Raw genomic sequence first — 19638 nt, forward strand, 5'->3', positions numbered from 1 at the left:
ATCATGAGGTAAGAAAGCAACCGCGTTATTTCTAGGCCAAGCGAGAAGAAGTCAAGAATTTGTTAAGGTTCACTAATAAAGCAACATTACAATTTCTTACAAATTTCGCAATTGTATAAAACTTGGATAAAAATTTTACTTTGCAATATAGTTGGAAACTAGTTGACCCGGTACTAATGAAGTCTCATTTGGTACCAACGTGCTTTGTACAAAAAAAAGTTTTTTAAAATGGTCGCGTTTGAACCTTAGTTAATCAACCCGAATTTTGACTGGTCAACTTTTTGACCCAATGAATTGTTAAACTAATTGTCTATTTTGCTAAGCATTGCAATCAATGGTGAACACCGCAGCCTTGCAAACGAGATAAAGAAAAATTTTGAGTGCCAGTAATCGCTGCGAGCGTAGCGCGCTACCGGCAGCCCCTTTTCGAGATAATTATATTAGCTGTCGCTGACCAATTGAACAGTTTTTGGTGATAAATCGACTAGTTTAAAAAAAAAATTCGAGTATCTAGTAAAAATTTTGGTTCTAAAGCGACTGGGGCTAAAGCGAAATTTTTTGATCTCTGAGAATACCAACAACCAAAACAACCTTGACTTGTAAGATAAATGACTCAAGAGAAATTATCAGCAATCTAGATGAAATAGTTGTCCCTAAAAATTATGCAAACTCAGTGTACCACAAAAACTGTAGAATGTTTGAGACAAATATCATGATTTTTTAAATTTATTTTAAAAAAGCAGGCAAAAAAGTTATTTTTTCAGATTCAACTAATATCAACTTAAAAAACACCAAATCAATTACTTCAACAACGGTAATAATGAGCGGCGAGAAATCACTGGCTTGCATTAAAAATCTTGGTCAATCAAAAAACTCAAAAATGAAAACCGGTCGCTGAACTCCATTTTTCGTATTGCTTAGTGTCTTGTTTTACATTTAAACAATTCGACCAAAAACCTATCAAAGGGCTAAAATGTGATACAAAACTTAAGTTCTGTGAGATACTCTCGAGATATTCCCAACTGAGCGGGAGAATACTTGTTAAATCATATTTCCTTCAGGTCAGTTTTAACAAGTTTTACTATAAGCTATTTGTAGAAAAGCCCAGTGCCATAGAATACAACTCATTAAATTACTACAAATTTGAAATTCAATAATTTTCAGCCGTATTCTAATTTACCGCTGGTAAATTGCCAAGGATAAGCCAAAATAAATTATTGATTGACTCTGTTTTCAAGAAAAATGTCACTTCAGAGCAAAAAAAAGCAGCATAAAAATTGATCTTTCTAAAACTTAAAACCAAAAACTTCTGAAAAAACCGTAGTCTTTCAGAAATTTTCAATCATCTAAGCAAGTAAGGCAATTTTAGTGCTCAGCAAAATAGACAATTACTTTAACCATTCATTGGCTCCAAAAATTGACCAGTCAAAATTCGGGTTGATAACTTAGGTTCAAACGCGACATTCAAAGAATAAATTTCGTACAAATGCAACGTTGGTACAAATGAGACTTCATTAGTACCAGTCCATTCATTTTCCGACTATTTTTTAAAGCAATTTTTTTCTCCAATTTATGAACAATTGCGAAATCTATAAGAAATTGTATTGTTGCTTTATTAGTGAACCTTATCAAATTCTTGACTTCTTCTTGCTCGTTCTAGACATAACGCAGTTGCTTTTTGAACTCATGAACTGGAGTTAGAGTCTCGGCCGGACTTTTTTTTCAGTATGTATGAAACCCTTTTTTCCGGGAAAAATTGAATAATCGGACTTCCGTTTGTCTGCTTATTTTTTGTCGGTTTATTTGCTGCATCGAGAAATTTTTTATGGAATCAGTTTTTTTTATTGTTGCTGCAAGTGTTTTTGATTTACTCCTGTAATTTGTAAAACATTTAACCCTGACGTTGTATATTATTTTTGGTTTTCCTATTTGTTTTTTTTCTTCCTTAAAGTCACGATTAGGCCTTTGTTTCAGTTGCCTAACATGATTTCAGTTGAAGTTTTATTCATTTATTTACTTTATTTTGTGTCGCTTTAAAAGCAAAAATGATTGATTTTGTTTTTAAAAACTCAGGTAGTTTCTGTTGCATGATTTTAAAACTTAAAAATCACTTGCTTGAGTTTTGATACTCAAAAATTGTTCATGACTATATCTTCTTTGAACATTTGTCTTGTTTCCGGTTCAATAAGCATCTACCCACCTCTTGTCGGCATAGTGGCCACTCGGTAAATACTAAAGTCTTATATAGCACGGGTGGTTGTATTTTTCTACTGTTTTTTTTTAAATTAATTTTATTTTTTCGATTGCGTTATTATTGTACGACTTTCTATTTAGCTTACAAATGCGCTTACAAAGACTGAAGCATACAAAGACTGAAGCATAGCACTGAAATGAGATTAGTTGAAAGGTTCCATGACAATCTAACCGGGTCCATTTAACGCTATACTATCTAAGTTCTATAAAAAGTTTTTATAATACTTGTATAGAGTCCTACCCTCTGTGGGCAAGTTTGCAGCAGCAACACGTTGACGAGTCTGAGGCGATCTCTATTTTGCTGTTATCATTTCATCTTAATTTAGGCGTATGGTATATTGGCGTAGGGTAGATTGACATAGGGTTACTTGGTATATATGGCAGAATGGCAGAATAGGGAAAATTGGAATAGGGTACGTTGTCCTGCTACCGGTCGAAAGTAATAACTATGATAGGAAATCAAAAATGTACTAGCTCAATAGCTCAGATAGAAAATATCATGCACGGGTTTTGGTTTAGCAAAAAAAAACTGTTTAAGTTACTAAATTATTTCAAAAAAATTCAATTAGCTGAAGCAAAGTTAATTGAAACTCTCGTTTTTGAGTTTGCTGCAGTGATAGGAAAAAATAATTTCAACAAGTTTTCTGATTAAAGATACAACAAATTGTTTTTTTTTCTTTTGTAATCTTCAAGCTCTAGCGAACTTTTCTTTTTGTAATATTCAGGTTCTAGCAAAGTTTTCTAATGACATTAGAAGTATTGCAAATTCTCTGATTAGCTGCTTCTCATTTCTGTGGAAGCTGTTCGGAAAATATTTGTTAAAATTAAATCGGGGGTGTTCCACACGTTCAGATTGCGAGTATGCTTAACCGTTGAGTTAGAACTTTGGGGTACATAGGCTTCGGTTTTTTTTCAGGCTGCAGTTTGAACTCAAATCGCGAACTCATGTGATTGAAGCAATGAATTTGATAGTAGTTGGGAATATCTTCGCAAGAATGTTTTTTCACTGCTCGCTCTCATGGTTTAAATGAAGAATTAAATTACTGCAAGAAAAACTATATCTGACTTTAGTGCAAAATTTGAAATAAATCATTGCTCCAAATGCAGATTTTGGTAGCGAACCTTGAATTGTGGTACGATTTTTCGCTCACGCACATCCGTGTCTCAAAAATGAACGGCAGAAGTAGGCGTGAAAAAAAAAAACAAAAAAATCTGTCGCCGACTAAAAGCAACTTGAATTTTCCGTTTTTTATATGATTTGCTTAGATTTTCAGATAAATGTATTTGATTAAAATCAGCTCCTTTTTTTAACAGGCTCTATTTGCAAATAGTGAGAAAATGAGATAATGAAATTCATCAATCCCTCCACAACGCACCAAAAAATTTACGAAGTTCTAATAAAAACTTGACACCTACAATAACCGCCCATTCTTGTGCAATATAGATTTTGCTATTCCTCTTGTGATTATTCAACTTCAAAATTTTCGCTCGTGGCTCTTGAAATTTTTGTTCAAATTAAATGGACAGGTACCTGTCAAAATGACAGAATAGGATCTGTGTTCGTTACCTCTCTTCAAATTTTATAGGTCACAAGCGACTTCAGATTAGGATTTTTAACGAGTAAACTAACCAAGAATTTCGAAAACTAAGATTTTCTGTTCTGAAGTTGTCGATTTTAGCTAAGATGCGATTTACGCGCGAGAAGTTTATTCTACGCGTAGCAATTTTCCTAGCCTTGTTACCGTCTCTAACAGTTTCCGATGACGACAAAGGCTGCCCTCAAAACTTCATCGAAGTAAACGAGTTCTGTGTGACTAAATTTAACGACTTCACGAGACAGGGATCCTTTGACGAGGCGTGGGGCTTTTGTAACTCTTTTAACCCTACTGGATTTAAGGGGACGCTTTGGGCTATATCCGAATTGGATGATTTGACTGAAAACGTATTATTGTCGTTGGTACATCCGGAAATAGATGATTCTGACTCTGAAATCTTCAATTTACCAATTTGGAATGGATTTGACTCAGTTTTTGGTGAAACATCTGAAGATTTGTGTTCTGTCATTAAGTCAAAGCAAGATCAACTGATCATTTCTGAAACGAATTGCAACGATACTAACTCATTCATTTGCGCTATTAAAAGACATCCTGCAAAGTGCACTGATTTCATCAATTCTCAATTCTGCCAATTGCACTCGAACTACTTCTGCGAAACAACAGGACAACTTGCCACTTTATGCCCCCATACATGCGGGTTGTGTGAATTGATTCATTCGTGCGACGGGAAAATCGATTTGAAGAGCGATGAGTTTTGCCACGACCTTGCGGGTCAAGGATTCTGTGGAAGCGATATCGACAACATTGAGCCATTCTGTTCTTTGACATGTTGCAGACACACCCACGAGGCTACGCTGGCTATAGGAGATAAAAGTTTATCGGAGGCACTGAACAACGATTGCGAAGGAACCCGAGATCTTGCTAAGTGCCCTTCGATTCCGAATACAGAGGACTGTTTCCGAGACTCGGATTTCACTTTTGCGTGCATGAGGACATGTTGTTTGTACAGTCAGTCAATTCGAGAAGTTGCTTTAGAAGTTATGCCAAAAAAGAGGTTCTCCAGTTTTGATGACAACATCGCAGAAGCCAATTGCCGAAATAAGTACGATGATACCGATAAGAGTGTTTGCTCTCAAGATGAACTGGACTGCACATCGGAGAAAATTCAAATTTACTGCGAGGAAACATGCTGTATTAAAGAGTACCGAGACGAAAACCCAGATTCAATTGGTGAAATTACAGAAACAACGGAAGAAGCGCCGTCATGTGACGAACTTACAAACATCTATTCAAATAAGGTTTGTTCGACACCCAAATCAGCTGATGACTGTGCCGAATACTTGCAGTTCAGTAAACATTGCAAAAAGCGATGTTGCGAATTGGGTTTCTCGAAATCCCGAGGCATGACTGAGCAACCCGGGCACCCTTGTGTCGAGCATACCGACAAGAAAATGCGATGTGCCCGCTACAGTGAGAAAGAAAAGGAAGAGGTGTGCAAAGACGAAGCTTGTCCGTACACTTGTTGCATGTACGAGACAGGAACCATGACTGTCTCTTCTGTTTCTAGCACTTCCAGTGTGACTAGTACCAAAGCATCTTCAAACTGCAACGGCAAAGAAGACACGATGACCAAGTGTTCGAAGGTGACCGAGAAAATGTGTGAGCAAAACGTGTACAAGAATGGCTGTCCTTATAGTTGCTGTAAACTCACAGGTGGGGACGATGGAGACAAAGGCAAAACGGAATCGCCTGACTCTGACTGTAGAAACAAGGAAGATACCATGTCGAAATGTTCCAAGGTCACTGCAAGTTTGTGCAAGAAAAATGTCTACAAAAAGGGATGCCCATTGAGCTGCTGTACGGTTTCGGGAGGAAGCAGTGGTGATGGCAATAGTGGAACCAGCAGTGGTTCCAAAGCTACTTCTAAACCGAACACTGGTTGCTCTGATGTGGAAGACCAAGCTTCAAAGTGTGCAAAACTTGCTACGGAGAAAAAATGTTACGAAGATCCTTATAAGAGTGTCTGTAAAAAAACCTGTTGTGAGTTTGGAGTTGCTGCGTACACTGACGAGCCGCCAAGCAAGGTTAGCAAAAGCTCAGAAGCTCCTTGCAACACCTATTCTGACAGCTTGAGTAAATGTCATAAGGTTAAGGACAAGCAGACTTGTAAGGATGAGCCTTACTACTCCGGTTGTCGTGAAACTTGTTGCGAACTTGGAGCCGATTACTCGAAACCAAAAGGAACAACGACAGCAAAAGTTCCGGGCGATATTTGCGTTGACAAAGAAGATCAAGCGACCAAGTGTATGCTTTTGAAGCAGAAGTCGAACCCCAAAAGTCTCTGCGAGAACGATCAGTGGTACATTAAGTACTGCCCTTTAACCTGTTGCGTGCTCTTGTATGAACCAAGCACAACTTTAACGACTACCAAACCTATGTGCGATGAAGAAGACGAGTTTCACAAATGTGATCAAATAAAGCTGACGAAAGGATTGTGCAAAAGTAGGACTTTCAAGACCAAGTGCGCGTACTCGTGTTGTGTGGTCTCAGGCGGGGAGGTTCCGACTTCTAAGCAGAGCACCACTGGTGGATCTACATTGTCCACTTCAACCACAACCACGATAAGCACCACTAGTAAACGTTAGTTAAAACTTCATCATTAAACAAAAGAATTCCTGTAAGACCGTTCAATTAGTTAAACCTAAAAATGGATATTGGAGTTGAAATGATATTAAGCTAATTTTTAGTTCACTTGTACCCAATAAGAAAAGGCAGTCTGCACAAGTGCACTAGGCAGTCTGCATTTAGGCTTAAATTGGCATTAAGTTGGAATGAACTATTTGAAAACTAAAAGCATTTTAGTTACTTTATCTTAGTTCTTCATAGAACATTGCTTTAGCATATAACGGTGGATTTTTCTTTAGCATATGACGGTGGATTTTTCGAGAAGTGCACAGTTGCGGACACTGAGAGCAAAGAGTTCTGTGCAGCTGTAATTCAAACTCACGTTAAGGACACCGGAGACCTCTGTCAAGACATCCACGTGCGACCTAAGTGCATGTTCAGCTGCTGTGTCTACTATTATGCCACTGACGAGAAGTTTCCCCAGCTTCCAGAACCCCTGGAACCCGAGAAGTGCAAGAATCTGGTTGATGGACTCCCATATAAGGTAAACTTGAAACACGAAACTCATGAATCCTGACAAGAATCCTGACAAGATATAGTTCCGTAAAAGTAAATGCTGAACTCGAGGTATCTATTTGAAGAGCATTGAGTAAGCTTCAATAGTAGACGTGCAAAAAAAACCAAATTGAATATTACATGGAACGCCAACAGCAATTGTCAGCACCATGTCAGAATTAAGAGTCTTTGATTAATTTTATGCTTTTGACTTCCACCAGGAGTGCCTGGAGAACTACCTGGAGGCACAATGTGACATCAACTGTCAGCTGACATGTTGTCTGATGGCGGAAGCGGAGGTGCCAGTGAACCCTGGATGCTACAACAAAGATGACAAAGCCAAGGAGGGATACTGTTTGACGAAATGCAGGTCGGGGAGTAGCTGCAGGATGGCCGACTGTGTCGAGAAGTGCTCGTTCACATGCTGCGTCATTCACACCGATCCGGAGAAACCCTCGACGACCACCAAGGCCGTTACAGGTTATTAAAGTTTCTATTCCTACGCAAAGAATTCTTATCCTGCTCGGAAATCAAATATATGGCCTAAGAAAAGATCTTTTTATTATGACGCTAGTATGTGTCATTCAGTCTGGATGAGCTTAAGAGCCAGAATCCTAAGAATTCATAGGACTATTTATTGGGATATTTGATTGATCTTTCCTGTAGTCGCTGACTTGTTGCTCAGTTACTTCGTTTGTACAATTTCGATTTTAGGGTCAACTCAGTCATCGCGAGGGTCTACCGAGAAACCGACGACTCCATCTCCAGAAGAAAATGACTGCAAGGACACCAAAGACGACTCTGGTTATGCACGGTGTCTGGATTTGATCAATTTCAAGTCCGAAAACTGCAGGCCGAATGATAAACTGTATGATACTGAAGGGTGCAACAAGCATTGTTGTTTTTTGGAAATTGAGTTACTCAGTGCATCGACGGCTTCTGGTTCGACGGCTTCTGGGTCGACGGCTTCTGGGTCGACTGCTTCTGGGTCGACTGCTTCTGGCTCGACGGCTTCTGGCTCGACGGCTTCTGGTTCGACGGCTTCTGGTTCGACGGCTTCTGGTTCGACGGCTTCTGGTTCGACAGCTTCGGGATCAACCGGCTCGACCGCTTCTGGATCAACCGGCTCGACCGCTTCTGGATCAACCGGCTCAACCGCTTCTGGATCAACCGGCTCGACCGCTTCTGGATCAACAGGATCTATAGCTTCTGGTTCGACAGCTGGATCGTTATCTTCTGGATCGACAGGCTCGACAGCTTCTGGTTCGACGGCTACTGGATCAACCGGATCGACAGCTTCTGTATCAACCGGCTCGACAGCTTCTGGATCAACCGGCTCGACAGCTTCTGGATCAACCGGCTCGACAGCTTCTGGATCAACCGGCTCGACAGATTCTGGATCAACCGGCTCGACAGCTTCGGGTTCTACGGCTTCTGCTGGTTTTACAGGCTCTACAGCTTCTGGCTCTACAGGCTCTACAGCCTCTGGATCGACAGCTTCTGGATCGACAGCTTCTGGCTCTTCAGCTTCTGGCTCTTCAGCTTCTGGCTCTTCGGCTTCTGGCTCTTCAGCTTCTGGCTCTTCAGCTTCTGGCTCTTCAGCTTCTGGCTCTTCAGCTTCTGGTTCGACCGCTTCTGGATCGACTTGATTACAAGGATCCGGCGCGAGCACCAGACCTTAGACTTAATAATAGCGAACTGTAAATTGTATAGAAATTTACTATAAATTTGCTTCATACACCTTTATATTCAATTATTTTTACTGCATGAGTTTTTCCTGGAATTTAAATTTGAACATGAGTTAAGCAGCCTAATAGATGAGCAAAATGAATTTGAGGCAAAAGTAAACTCCGAGCAGGACAAGAACTTGTAGCATATACTCTTTAATCATTTCTTAAGGACCGATTCTGATCAACTTCATGATCAAACAAAAAAATGGTCAAATCGTAAGAAGGTTCAATTTTAGGGTCACGAGAAACAACTAAGTCTTCCCAGGCATCCGACAAAAGCACCACCGAATCTTCTGACTGCGAGGGACTCACAGACGAGAAACCCATTAAATGTCTAGACGAAATCAAAGACGCTAGCTTTTGCAACCCTACTACCACAATGTACGACAACCTAGGATGCAACCGTAATTGCTGTTATGCTGAAGCTAAGCTGCTTACTACTATTGGACCATCGACGACTGGATCGATTTCGACCTCTGGTTCTACCTCGGGATCCACAGCTGGATCTTCATCTGGATCGTCTGCAGCATCAAAATGAGCTGGATTTTCTTAAATGATAAATGGAGATTTATATGAACTACTTAATGAATTTAACTTTAACTCTATTTGTCTGTTAGGTATTCTTTGATAAACTACCACTGCAACAAAAAGGAGCAAGCCAATAGGATGAGCTGAAGGTACCATTTTGGAATACCAAACATGGCTAGTCAGGAATTGATTGCCTTTGCAGCCGTGTATCGGAAAACAGATTTGAGGAATAATTTTTTGCTGAATACGACTCGCAACAACAGACGAAAAACGAAGTGTGCAAAGTTTTGGTAAGGTGGCATGAATCTATAGAACTACCATTCAGATAAGCATTACCAAAATGATGCATCCACTTCAAAGCACAAAAACTGAGGCAAATAAAATCACAAATAGGCTCGTATCAGGGCGAAGCCCTGAATGATCTGACTGCCTTTGAATGTAAATGGAACAGTAGTAACATTTAAATAAAAGGTACAAAAATAAAATAAAAGATTTTTTTGTGAAAATCATGACCTTACATGTCATATGCAGTACAGAGTGATTAATTTTGCTCATAGTCAGGGGTGAATCTAGGAATTTCTCGATTGTATTTTCACGAAAAAATGTATATCGACTAACTAAATTGATCTCTGAGTTCTCCCAAACAACTAAAAAGACACAAATTTGACCAAATTTTCTGCGCCACAGGCAAATTTTTGAAAAAAGGCACTTTAAGGAAAATTACGACCAAAAACTCGCCTTTTTGGCGCGGGATCCCCCATCTAAATTAGTAAAGATTGGCGCCAAAGGCGCCTTTAGAAAATTTTTAGGGTCCGTCAGCAAATATGGATAATTCAAAATAGTACAAAGGGGGGACCCTTTGGGTCGGTAGGGGGTTGAATCCCTAAGAAAGAGTGTCCGCCAGGTCAATTGGTACAACTGCGACTCAAGCCTGCTACGATTTTCGGTCGAACGTAAACGTTGCCAAGCAAGCGTTTACCAATTTGCATTGCTCACCTTGAAACTTCTTAAGTTTGATTTTCAGTATCTTTCTCTGGCACTATCAAACCAAATTTTTTTGCAGGCATTTTGACTAGCTAGGAGCTAAATTAGTCAACAAATGGCATAGTAAACAAGACTGCTCGTATCAGGGTTTAAGGTTTATGGACCAATAATAACATTCTAAAATAAAATGTAATAAAACAACATGAAATTTTTTTTTCTAAAATTTGAAATTTTTTATGAAAATCATCCCCCCACACGCCATATTAAGTACAGAGTGAGAGATTTTGCTCCTTTTAACAAACCAATTATTGCATATAATCTTCTTTGAATCAATTTGAAACGAGTTCTAACACGGATTAAACCTCGCTTACGCGTTAATAGCGCGAAATATATCGCGTGTTAATTGTCCCAAAATGGCCGAAATGACCAAAATGGCAATTTTTAAACCCTCATAACTTTACCAAAAAGGATCACAGGTGAAATATCATTTCAAAATTAAGCTCAGGACAACAATAACTTTCGAATGATGTTAGTAAAAATTGATAAAAAAAAGGCTAGTTAAAAAGTCGAAATTTGTCTGAAGAAAAAAAACTCACCCCGAGCACAAATATTCCGTTACTTTTGTTACGAAAGTCGGAACAAAAATGCATTTCTGGGACAGTGTTGAGCGGTTTCGACCAAAAAATGACGTTATTTTTACATGCGCTGTCCCTTCAAAATTATTTGTAATGTGCGCTGAAGCCGCCAATTGAAAGTTTTAAGTTTGGTCCGCCGAAAATGGCTTTTGTAAAACAGTACCAAAATAGTACCTAAATTAGTGCTGAAATTAGTTGTCGCGAAGTTGTGATTTAATATGTGAAGTCTTTTTCGAAAAGACAAGCCCAGCCAGTCCCGTTTCTCTAACATATATCGATCATTACGAGACGAAACTGTGGACTATATGTATGTGTAAGCCCTTGAAATCCAGGTACAATGTCTCCTTTAACATTTTACAAATTCATCGGCACATTCTAAGGAGACGCATGATCGAAAAAGATCAATGGCACATTCTAAGGAGACACATGATCGAAAAAGATCAATAAGAGCAGTTTTATTGCGGAACCCACTTGACTATATAAAAAACATCGGAGGTGAAAAGTCTTTTTTACATTTGAGCTCAGGAAGTCGATATCTTCAATAGGGTATAAAAAAAAATCCATTACGAGGCCCAGCTGTGCATTCTGTGCATTGTATGCTGATTCGACAACAGGCCAAAATCAGATTTGTCGCGGAATTCACATCATTGCCATTTTTCTTTGATCTCCTTTGCTGTTATGGATTCCACAAACAAATACTTAAATACTGTTCCGCTCAAAATTGCTTCAAAAATAGACAAATTTGCGCAATCAACAACCGTTTTTGCAGAATCCAAAACAATTTGTGGAGTCCACAAACAAAGAATAAGACAAGTCTATAGATAAGAATTCCAGCTCTAGATTTTGATTAATCAGTACTGTAAGTTCAGTATTGAACAAAATTCGGAATCCACTTACAGCTTGCGGAATCCAAAACAACTAGCTATATTCGCTTGTTGCGGAATCCGCGACACAACAAATGTGCCGATAAAGTTTACGTTACACTCATAAGTACGCAGAATCCACGGAAGTTTTGTAAGTGCAATCCACTTACATTTTGGAACATGTTTGAAGATTAGTTTTTGGAATCCAGGAACATACAGAAACAAAATTGTGCGCCTATCCAGTGCACAGTGTGGCCTCGTAATGTCGATTGGTGAAAATTGACTGAATAAAAAAACCACACCGAGCATATATGTTCCGTATTCTTCGAAAGTCGGAACAAAAACTGAGACAGAGAATTTTTGTGCTTTGAAGTTCTTTTATTAAGTTAATTTATCACTCACGCAGAAAAGACGACACTAATTTAATTCTATTTTTGTGATTCGATAAGTCACAGTAACCGGCTAACCTTGTACTAGTTATCTTTTTTTGCGAGCGGTTACCAAAAAGCCATATGTTTGTTGCCATATCTTACCTACAATTATAAACACCAAGTTAGACAAGACTGCTCGTATCAGGGCGAAGTCCTGAATGTTCCTACTGCCTTTTAAGGTTTTATGGAGCAGTAGTAACATCAAAAAAATAAATGTAATAAAAGTAAAACGAAAACTTTTTTTTCTAAAATTTGAAATTTTTTAATGAAAATCATCCCCCACACGCCATATAAAGTACAAAAAGATAGACTTCGCTCCTTGTAACAAAGCAATTATGGCAAATAAGCTTCTTTCAACCAATTTGGAACGATTTTAAGACGGATTAACTATCCGCTTACGCGTTAATAGCGCGAAATATATCGCAAGTTAATTGTCCCAAATTGGCCAAAATGGCAATCTTTAAACCCCCATAACGTTACGAAAGATGATCACAGGTGAAATATCTTTTCAAATTTGAGCTCAGGACAACAATAGCTTTCGAATGATACAAAAAAATTCCGTCAAAAATGGCTAGTTAAGAAGTCCAAATTTGTCTGAAGAAAAAAACCCACCCCGAGCACAAATTTTCCGTTACTTTCGTATCGAAAGTCGGAACAAAAAGTGAAACAAATAAGAACTTTTGTCCTCAGAGTATTTTGAATAGTGTCGCTAATTGACTAGAGACTGATACTAAATATGAATCTGATTAGCATCTAATCAACATCGAAGGTCAAATAATCAAAATTATATACAAATCACAACCTTTCCCGTTACGAAAACTTTAAAAGCTACGTACTTCTGATTTAGGAATATATACACCCAAAAATTGTCAATACTGACAGCCATAAAAATGAGAAAACCATTTTGGGTCTAATTTTTGTTGAAATCCTTGTCGGATTCATCTAAAAGATTCTTGTTATCCTGATCAACCGTTGATCAGATAGCACATCCGGTTTCTCAGTTGACCTCGCCCTGAATTATAGATTCAAAAAGTGCGATTTAAAACTGGTTGAATTAGCTTTTGTCGCAACTTCTAGAGATATCGACCGAATAGTACCCGCTGTGGCGTGGGTATCATATGACCACGACAATGTTGTTTCTGCAACCATGATCGGTATTGGTATATGAAGCGAATAAGAGATAGGCATAAAAATTCGAAGTAGATCACCTCTGAATGCATTATGCCAAAATCCGTTTAATCGGAGTGTCGTATATGATCACGACCATGATGTCTGATGGCTCTAGTTAATAAACTCTTTTTCCCCAAAAAATTTTGGAGTCCAACATTTTTCTTGGGTCTGGTCATTCTCTTGAGAGGCTGCTGTGAGACGACCAACAACCTAGTGGGGAGATCTGCGCATATGTCGGCTCAGCTTCGGATCCTGACACATCCATAGGGTCAGACTCTATATGTGTCCAGTTGAACGGTTGACTGTCCAACAGGATCATATCTGAAGAGTGTCGGCTCATGTGATGTTCAGATCAAACATAACATCACGAGACGGACTCACCTACCCACAAGGTGTCGTGTTATTATTTGTTACGTCAACGAATTAATTGTCGATAATGTTATCCCACGGATCTAACACGATGGATGAAACCAAGAACAAAGGAACAGATTCAGCTATCACAGGAGTGAGTATGGTATATTTTTGTGCTTTGAAGTGACTATTTGTCTTTCACTGAGAAAAAGTACGTTGGGGAGATTCCACCACAGTCTTTTTTGGTGAAAACATCTTTCTTTTGCCAGCTAAATCTGGAGTTTTATTCTAGATTGAGAAGTTTGGCCGCGTTTTTACCGAAATCTTGAGGGACTTGGGAGAAGTTTACCTTTGAGCGCCTAATCTGATTATCTGAGTTTTTGTCCATTTTCTAAAGGTACGGTGTAGAGGGAGTTGATGATATTTCATTGACAAGAAAAAAACTGTAATTCGCCGTTTTTCCTACTTAGATTTTCTATAAGAATACTTTTCAGAACATATTTTGTGAAGCGTTTTGATTGAGGCAGAGAATTTGTGGGAAGATACGTTGGCTGCTAGCGGAACATTGTCCTCAATATCCATGGTCGTCGGAGAGCTGTTCATTTCCACTTCAAGGTGTCCCTCATCCGCCCCGTCATTCAGTTCCAAGTTGTGTGCTTGTCTTTCCGAGAAAATTGCTTGTCCTCGTTTTAAATTATTCTATGAAGAACTAAAAAAAAAGTTTTTTTTTCCACCGGGTGTTAGCAGCTCGGTTTCAATGTTTTCAAAAAGAGTCCGCTTGATGGACAATTGCTTAGCTTTTCTCAGTTTACAAACACTTTTTTCGAGAGAAGTGTGAAGTTGAACTTTTTGAAGGACATGGTCAAAAATTTTGTTCTTTATAAAAGCTCCTCCGCTGCACATTTCACAATTTCGTTTTTACAATTTTCACCCAACAAAATAACATCAGAAGATAAAAAGCATTCCCATGGTCCTTTCTAAGATTTCGAGGAAACCCGTGCAAAGGGCAATAATTGTTTAGGAAGGTAATAACTGAAAGTGATGAAGTGCTTTGAACTGTTTTTCCGGAAAGAAATTTTGTAAAACAATCATTAAAACTTCTTTATTCCTCAGGAAGCCTTCAGTGGTCCAGCGAAATGTAGTATTACGTATTCTTTCTGGAATGACAAATTCGAAACTAAGTCATGTGATAAGATTTTTAGTTTATTTTAAGGTTCTTGCAGTTTTCAAGCAATGTTGACACAGCTTGCCCTGGTGGTGTATCGTCTGGAAGATGTGCGACCACCAGTTGTATTCGGCCATGAACTGCAACCCGAATGGTTCCGGGTATGTTTTGTGTACAATGGATTAAAGGGCCCTGTGTTTAGCAGTAGAGCCAACAGCTTGTAGAACCAACACAACGAGATATTGTAATTGGAATGTAGATCATCTGCATAGTTATTGATGTAATATGCTTTTACTCCTAATGTTCTGATTTATTTGAGCAACAAGATTAACTCCCAGATGATCTTATCAACTTTCACAGCAATTGTAAACCTTTTCCTAACGGATTTACTGAAACCAAATCGTTTATTCGATACAGTGAAGAAAGTACAATCTGCAAAATCATTCACTGCATCAGGGTAGCTAGAACAGGCTGTTCAGCCTAACAAGTAGCTACCCCCGGGATAACTATAACATTTAAGCAACGACAAAGATCAGGTCATGCTAATTAGAAAGAGTATCGATCAGCTGTACATTATCAATAATGTAGTTTTCCTTGAAGACTTTTTAAAAGTTTGACAGTTTTTCATCAGAGTAAGTTTCAATGTTATCTGGAAGAAGCCTATTGGACATCAAAAAGTTGAAACATTTCACAATTTTATAAGAGAGAGGATTTTCCCTCATTTTTGTTTTGTAGCGGTAAAAGGGAATCATTCCATTTGAGATAGAACGTGTACTTCTTTGATAACTAAATTTATTATTATTCAGATAGTCTAATGGAAAACGTTTTAGGTATTGGAAAATTGTCTCTTTGAACAATTGATTTAAACAGATTTCATGAACTGTTTCTAAACCAAGGTCAATAAAATTTGAAGTAATATGTTCAAATTTTGTTTACAGAAAAATGTTTGCACTATCCTTTTCTGAAATAAATAAACTTTTTCCAGATTTGTCTTGCTAGTACTACCACATACCAGAAGACCCTATGATTTTATTGGTACCACATAAGTTAAATAAAACCTTAATAACGTTTTTTTTTTTGAAAATACACACCGGCCTTTTTACATGATACCATTAAGTCTTGCTATTTTTTTCGCAGCCAAAATTTACATGCTCGTTAAATCTAAGTGGATGATCAATTTGATCACCTAAAGATTTGAAACATTTAGTAAAATTAACATTTTCACCTCCAAGTATAAATTTGTATCAAGACAAGGCTTACCATAAGGTAAAATTTTAAATTTTTGTAGAGCTAATCGACAATTTGTTTCGAATGCACCAGTGATCTGTTTTCCCTAAATCATTCTCAAAATCATCGGATAATCTCGATGTTGGAAAACATGCAAGAATGGCAGTATCATCAGCAAAAAGGCTTATTTCAGTCTGTGTTACAATTTTGTTAAAATGATTGATATATATTAAGAAAAAAGTGGACCAAGAACAGATCCCTGGGGCACCCCACATTCTATTGGTTTTTTAGAGGATCTACCCTTCGTCTTTTTTACGTATTGCTGTCTATTTGTTGAATAACTTAAATTGAGATCATTAAATTTGCCTCGAAAACCGTATGCATTTAATTTTTTCAAAACAATTGAGTGGTCAACTGTGTCAAATGCCTTCTTCAAGTCTATGAAAAGTGCTAGCCCCATATATTTTTGGTCTACTGTCTTTCTCATAAATTCAGTTACCTTTGCAATTGCATGGATGCAAGAATGCTTTTCACGGAAACCAAATTGCTCTGGTTTAATAGTATTGTGTTTTTTGATAAAAGACAACATGTAACTTCTCAAAGATTTTGCTGAAGACCGTCAGTAGGCTAATAGGTCGATAGTTGCTAGCAATTTGTTTGCTTCCATCTTTGAAAATAGCAATAATTTTGGCAGTTCTGCATGAGTTGGGAAAATAAGCACTATCAGTACATTTGTTAGTAGTTTTCGCCAAAAAAACAGAGATGACCGGTGCACACAGTTTAACCATTTTTGTTGATAGCCCATCATGACCGCAAGAAGATTTTGGTTTCAGAGCAGTGATACTTTTGTTGATTTCGTAACCATCAGTTTTAAAAATATAACCACCAGAAAGATTTTTTTTCAAATGCCTTGAGGCAGATCAAGCTAAGGGTATAGATTCGCTAAGATGTTTTCCAATACTCACCAAAAATCATTCAGGGTATTTATTTCAACCTCGGATTGGGCTTTTTTTATTTTCACAAAAGTTGTTAAAAACTTGAAACATTTTTTTTGATGATGACGAATCTTCCATTTTTTTGTCGTGATATTTTCGATGAGCACGTCTTATGGCCAGTTTTAGCGTGTTTCTAAATTTTCTAAAACTGCCAATATTTTCTTTTGTTGCATTTTTTTAAACCATTTTTGCATGTAATGAGTCTTTTTTCTTGCCCATTTTAATAATATCTGGGGTTATCCATAATTTTTGATGAAGCTTTGAAATTTTTCGGGGGGGGGGGGGGGGGGGAGAGAACCAATCAAATACTTCCAAACATGTTTTTGTCGAATTATTTAGCATGTAATCAATATCTTCCCCGGCAATACTTTTAATTTTTTGGTCAATAACAGAGAAAAACTTCAAAATTTTTTCTTCTTTTTGCAAAAACTTGAAATTTCGCCATTGAATATCCAATGACTGGGCGTCTTCTAATTCAGTTGCTATAGTTGCAACTAAAGTATAATGATCGCACAGTGATGTTTTCAGAGTAGTGACATTCAGGTGAACCTTGCTAATGAAATGATCAATGCAAGAGAACTTGCATAAGTTTGTCTTGTTGCTTCACTTTTTGATATTGAGTAACCAAAAGAGCTCAGTAGCAATTGATATTCATCAAAATAATGACAATTACCTGCGACAACTATAGTGTCAAAAATCATATCACCAACAATCATTGAATGATCAGTGTTTTTCGAACTCATATCCAAAAATAAATTTTCAAATTGTGATAAAAATTGTCTGAAATTCCTTGATGGTTGTCGGCACAGTAAACAAATGTTTAAAATCATTTTTTTGTGAATTTTCAATGGTAACAAAATGTTCTTAATGTCATTCGACAGAATTTCATGAGAAAAATTGTTTTTATTTTTAATAAAAAGTGCCAGACCCCTTCCCGTGCTATTTTTTCTATTTACAAAAACTCCTTTTTGATACCCATCTAAATAATACAAATCCAATGGGTCATTGTCGCTCAGACAGGTTTCACAAAGGGCAATGACTAATGGTTGTCGGTTTAGCGAAGCAAAAAGTACTTTCATTTGGTCATGATGGCTACGCAATGATTGTACATTTAGAAAAAACAAATCTCCGTCGTTACCCAATAAAAATCCCTTAAAATATGAACCCAATAAATTTGATACCGAAAACTGTTATTTCTGTTTTTGAAAATAATCTCTTTCTACCAATCATTTTGTTCCTTTTCCTTGCTGCTCATAGTAGTATCATCAATCATATCGTCTCCAGAAGTAGGAAACTTTTTTGAGGGTGGAGAATTTCAGTTCCGCCCCGTCATTCAGTTCCAATTGTGTGCTCGTCTTTCCGAGAGAATTGCTTGTCCTCGTTTTAAATTATTCTAAAAAAACTTTTAAAAAAATTTCCACTGGGTGTTATCAGCTCGGTTTCAATGTTTTCAAAAAGAGTCCGCTTGATGGACAATTGTTTATCTTTCGTCAGGTTACATCACTTTTTTCGAGAGAAGTGTGAAGTTATGGCCAAAACGTTTGTTCTTTATAAAAGCTCCTCCGCTGCACAATTCACAATTTCGTTGTTACAATTTCCACCCAACAAAATAACATCAGAAGAACAACAGCATTCCCATGGTCCTTTCTAAGGTTTGGAGGAAACCCGTGCAAAGGGCAATAATTGTTTAGGAAGGTAATAACTGAAAGTGATGAAGTGCTTTGAACTGTTTTTCCGGAAGCAAATTTTGTAAAACAATCATTAAAACTTCTTCATTCCTCAGGAAGCCTTCAGTGGTCCAGCGAAATGTAGTATTACGTATTCTTTCTGGAATGACAAATTCGAAACTAAGTCATGTGATAAGATTTTTAGTTTATTTTAAGGTTCTTGCAGTTTTCAAGCAATGTTGACACAGCTTGCCCTGGTGGTGTATCGTCTGGAAGATGTGCGACCACCAGTTGTATTCGGCCATGAACTGCAACCCGAATGGTTCCGGGTATGTTTTGTGTACAATGGATTAAAGGGCCCTGTGTTTAGCAGTAGAGCCAACAGCTTGTAGAACCAACACAACGAGATATTGTAATTGGAATGTAGATCATCTGCATAGTTATTGATGTAATATGCTTTTACTCCTAATGTTCTGATTTATTTGAGCAACAAGATTAACTCCCAGATGATCTTATCAACTTTCACAGCAATTGTAAACCTTTTCCTAACGGATTTACTGAAACCAAATCGTTTATTCGATACAGTGAAGAAAGTACAATCTGCAAAATCATTCACTGCATCAGGGTAGCTAGAACAGGCTGTTCAGCCTAACAAGTAGCTACCCCCGGGATAACTATAACATTTAAGCAACGACAAAGATCAGGTCATGCTAATTAGAAAGAGTATCGATCAGCTGTACATTATCAATAATGTAGTTTTCCTTGAAGACTTTTTAAAAGTTTGACAGTTTTTCATCAGAGTAAGTTTCAATGTTATCTGGAAGAAGCCTATTGGACATCAAAAAGTTGAAACATTTCACAATTTTATAAGAGAGAGGATTTTCCCTCATTTTTGTTTTGCAG

The 19638-nt window shown here is 37.7% G+C and overlaps 1 protein-coding gene across 2 annotated transcripts; it reads left to right on the forward strand.

The window, feature by feature from the left end:
• The first annotated feature begins 3851 nt into the window (after positions 1–3851).
• LOC134844698 (G surface protein, allelic form 156-like) lies at positions 3852–9291 on the forward strand. Of its 2 annotated transcripts, none has more exons than XM_063861510.1 (4): positions 3852–6449; positions 6734–6978; positions 7211–7469; positions 8956–9291. In XM_063861510.1, exons 1-4 carry the CDS (start codon positions 3938–3940, stop codon positions 9255–9257), a joined length of 3318 nt encoding a protein of 1105 aa, XP_063717580.1. In that variant the 5' UTR covers positions 3852–3937; the 3' UTR covers positions 9258–9291. The 2 variants fall into 2 exon arrangements, with proteins under 2 accessions (XP_063717580.1, XP_063717579.1); XM_063861509.1 differs by lacking the exon at positions 8956–9291 and adding an exon at positions 7704–8682.
• The last annotated feature ends 10347 nt before the right edge of the window (positions 9292–19638 follow it).

The sequence above is a fragment of the Symsagittifera roscoffensis genome, chromosome 4 (genome assembly GCF_963678635.1).
Source record: "Symsagittifera roscoffensis chromosome 4, txSymRosc1.1, whole genome shotgun sequence".
Taxonomy (NCBI): domain Eukaryota; kingdom Metazoa; phylum Xenacoelomorpha; order Acoela; family Convolutidae; genus Symsagittifera; species Symsagittifera roscoffensis.

What these genes read in the sequence shown, in the direction of transcription:
- LOC134844698 (XM_063861509.1), top strand. Translation starts at nt 3,938, where the DNA reads ATGCGATTTACGCGCGAGAAGTTTATTCTACGCGTAGCAATTTTCCTA. An exon ending in GATAAGCACCACTAGTAAAC is followed by an intron (nt 6,450 to 6,733) that starts GTTAGTTAAAAC and finishes ATTTTTCTTTAG; the next exon opens with CATATGACGGTGGATTTTTC. An exon ending in TTGATGGACTCCCATATAAG is followed by an intron (nt 6,979 to 7,210) that starts GTAAACTTGAAA and finishes GACTTCCACCAG; the next exon opens with GAGTGCCTGGAGAACTACCT.